Source organism: Octopus bimaculoides, chromosome 5 (assembly GCF_001194135.2).
Source record: "Octopus bimaculoides isolate UCB-OBI-ISO-001 chromosome 5, ASM119413v2, whole genome shotgun sequence".
In the NCBI taxonomy this organism is placed as follows: domain Eukaryota; kingdom Metazoa; phylum Mollusca; class Cephalopoda; order Octopoda; family Octopodidae; genus Octopus; species Octopus bimaculoides.
In genome coordinates this window covers 124,624,568-124,628,173 of record NC_068985.1, presented here as the reverse complement: position 1 = coordinate 124,628,173, position 3,606 = coordinate 124,624,568, and the positions used below count along the sequence as shown (strand labels likewise).

General features: G+C 36.1%; 1 protein-coding gene across 4 annotated transcripts in view; it reads right to left on the bottom strand.

The window, feature by feature from the left end:
- Nucleotides 1-3,606, bottom strand: part of LOC106872974 (primary cilium assembly protein FAM149B1) — a 128,169-nt gene that overhangs the window by 7,158 nt on the left and 117,405 nt on the right. For 3 of the 4 annotated variants that reach the window (XM_052967988.1, XM_052967990.1, XM_052967991.1), the window contains one exon: nucleotides 2,855-2,983. The exons of the other annotated variant lie outside the window; for it this stretch is intronic. In XM_052967988.1, the coding sequence (XP_052823948.1) occupies nucleotides 2,855-2,983 (129 nt within the window). The remainder of the gene's footprint in view (nucleotides 1-2,854; nucleotides 2,984-3,606) is intronic. 4 annotated transcript variants of the gene reach the window in all.

Here is a 3,606-nt window from a genome sequence, read left to right as displayed (position 1 = left end):
CCCAGGTCTTCCTGGGCCTACCTCTTCCACGGGTTCCCTCAACTGTTAGGGTGTGGCACTTTTTCACGCAGCTATCCTCATCCATTCTCACCACATGTCCATACCAGCGCAATCGTCTCTCTTGCACGCCACAACTGATGCTTCTAATGTTCAGCTTTTCTCTCAAGATACTTACACTCTGACGGGTATTCACATTGACATTACACATCCAACGGAGCATACTGGCTTCATTCCTTGCGAGCTTACGTATGTCCTCAGCAGTTACAGCCCATGTTTCACTGCCATGTAGCATGGCTGTTCGTACGCATGCGTCAATGTCAGAAATTTATATTCAACAACTTTAAATGACTAAATGGCAAATGTTAACCCTAGTATACTAATTTGAAACAAAAAAGCTTCAATGAGATAATGTAGGTCTGGTACTTATTTTATTAACCATGAGAGAATGAAAGGAAAATTCAACCCTAACAGGATTTGAACTCTGAAGATAGATGAAAATAAGTTTATACAGCAGTGCAGCACAACAGAAATTAAATTGTATGAGTATAAGACAATAGATCTGTTGAGATTAAGTCTAGCTGGTTTAAACAGTACTCTTGTATGACTGGAACTTTTATCATTTATCTCAGAAGGATGTAAATTAAATTCAGTCTCTGGTAAAAACTAAAATCTGCATGCAAAATAATGTAACTAAATATCAAATGGCATTGCATCAGTTTCACTAATATTTGTGGTTTTTTATTACTTCAATAATAATATGGGTTTCAAAGTTTGGTACTAGAGCAGCAATTTTGAAGGGAGTGGGGTGGTAGTCAAATACATTGAACCCAGGGTATGATTGGTGCTTTATTTTCTTGACCCCCAAATGGACGAAAGGCAAAGTTGACCCTGTTGGTATTGAAACAAAGTTGACTTCAGTAGGATTTAAACTCAGAGTGTAAAGAACCATAAAAAAAAAAAAAAACATCACAAGGCATTTTGTCCAGTGTTGTAACAATTCTGAAATCTGATTAAGCAGAAAGTTAGAAGTTTGGTGGGAGGAAGTCAGACGATTTTATTGACTGGTGTGTAAGAATGGCATTTTATTTTATTGATTCTGAAAGAATGAAAAACGAAGTGGACGACATTGGAATCCAAGACAATTTAACTAAATACCACAAAGTATTCAGGCCATTCCTATTGTTCTTGCAAAACTCAAAGCACTTTTAAATGAAGGATGAAATTCAGACAAAAAGAATTTTATCCAATGCTCTACCAATATTACCATTCCACTTCTTTAATAATAATGGTGTCAAGTTTAGGCTCAAAGCCAGCTGTTTTGAAGGGAGATGGGCAAGGCATTACAGCAATCTCAGAATTAGATTGGCATGTTATTTTATTGATCCACAAATGGTGAAAGGAAAAGTTGGCCTTGCTGGTATGCGAATTCAGAATGTAAAAAGCTAAAACAAATACTGTAAGGCATTTTTATGACTTCAAATGACTCTGTTAATTCACCACAATAATAATGATAATAATTATAATAATAAGGCAAAGATTCCCAAGGACTTTGACATCTAGACAAAGTGTTAAGCACCTAAGGCCAGATACAGTAGCCTTTAAGAGGGACAGACAAGAGTGCCTAATAACTGATGTGACAGTGCCAGGAGATCAACATATTGTCATGAAGGAAAGAGAAAGGGTCAATAAATATGGAAACCTGAAAATAGAAATTGCCAAGATGTTGCAGCCATGTGAGTCAAATATAAAGGTTGTTCCTGTTGTCATCAGAGAATTAGATTCAATACCACCCAAGCTAAAGAAACACCTGGACACCTTAGAAATACCCTTCAATCTTAGTGTGTTGCAAAAATCAGCTTTACTTGGAGCTGCACGTATAGTGTGTAAAGTGCTGTCTGTCTGGGACCCTTATTATGACTTAGACAACACAAATCCTTGGTACACTCTATATTTTCAATCTACAACATCACAATATTATATATTGTGTGATGCCTTCGATGATGATGATGATGATGATGATGATGATGATAAAAATAACAATGATAATAATTCTTTTTTACTAAAGGCACAAGGCCAGAAATTTTGGGGGAGGTGGATAGTTGTTGTCATTGATTCCAGTACTGATAATTATTGTATTGATCCCAAAAGGATGAAAAGCAAAGTCAACCTCAGTGGAATTTGAACTCAGAATGTAAAGAGCCAGAAAAATGCAGTCAATTGTCTGGCAAAGTAATGATTCTGTCAACTCACCATTTTATATAATATTAGAACTAGTAGTAGTAGTAGTAGTAGTAATAATGCTAATAATAATGATTTCAAAATTTGACACAAGGCCAGCAATTTCGGGGGAAGGGGCTAAGTTAATTACTTTGACCTCAGTGCTCAATTGGTATTTATTTTATTGACCCTAAAAGGATAAAAGGCAAAGTTAACCCTTGCAGCATTGGAACCCAGAATATAAAGATGGACGAGATGTCGCTAAGCATTTATCCTGGAGTGCTAATGATTCTGCCAGCTCATCACCTTAATGATAATAATAATAGTAATAAACAACAACAACATCAGCAATTACAATAATAAGCACCTAATACAGCTCAATACTTTTCTCGCCAAATGTGCTAGATTATTACAATGGCATATAAATATTTTATTAATGGTGTAAAATCTTTGAAGACAAAATGTTTGGATTCATTGAGGGGAAAACCTTGACACAAAAAAAAAGAGAAGAAAAAAAGCTCTCTGCAGGTCTTTATCAGAATCTGAAGAAAACATGTCAAGTGAGAGATGTCAACTGTGGGAAGCAACTAAGACTAATATTTCTAATTCTAATATTAAGAATTGAAATCTAACAAACCCGTGTTGTGTTTGGGCGTCCCTCAGCAGAGAGTGCTGATTTCTCCCTATGAAGGAAGGATCCACTTCTCTTGTCTTTGTCTCCGACTGCACTGCTGATACGATTGCTGTTAGAACCCCCCACATACCGCTGAAAATACAATGAGGGACCTTAAAGTTTCACCTTGCATTTTGGCAAAAAAAAAAAAGGATAAGGGAGAATGGTGAGCGAGGGAGATGAGAGACCATGATAGACTGACATTTAAAAATGATAAAAGTGAACAAGAAGGCAAGAAAATAATAAGCCTGAAATGACCACCTCAACAAACTGGACTTTGTAGAATTAATGACATCCTATGTAGACAATATATTCAAGAGTTCAAGGAAAGAAATTTGGAAAGTGGTGATAATTATACATTCTTGAAAACATTACATATCTCATGTAACAGTGCACACACATATGTATACATACACACATCTATATTATAATTCGACTTGTTTGTTCATTCATATGTTATGCTTTGTTAGTGAAAGGGGAGGTAGAGTGAGAGTGACAGAGAGAGGCAGTGTGAGAGTGAGAGAGAGGGAGGAGAAGTAAGAGAAATAGCAGATACCCACTTCCACTAACAACGTGACAGCATGGTGAGTGGCAGTGAGAGGTAAAGAGGAAGAGAGAAACGTTAATGAAATGAAGAGGGGAATTACATGGTTAAAAGTTTGAAGTAAGAGGGAAGGAAAGAGTGAGATATATATATATATATATATATATATATA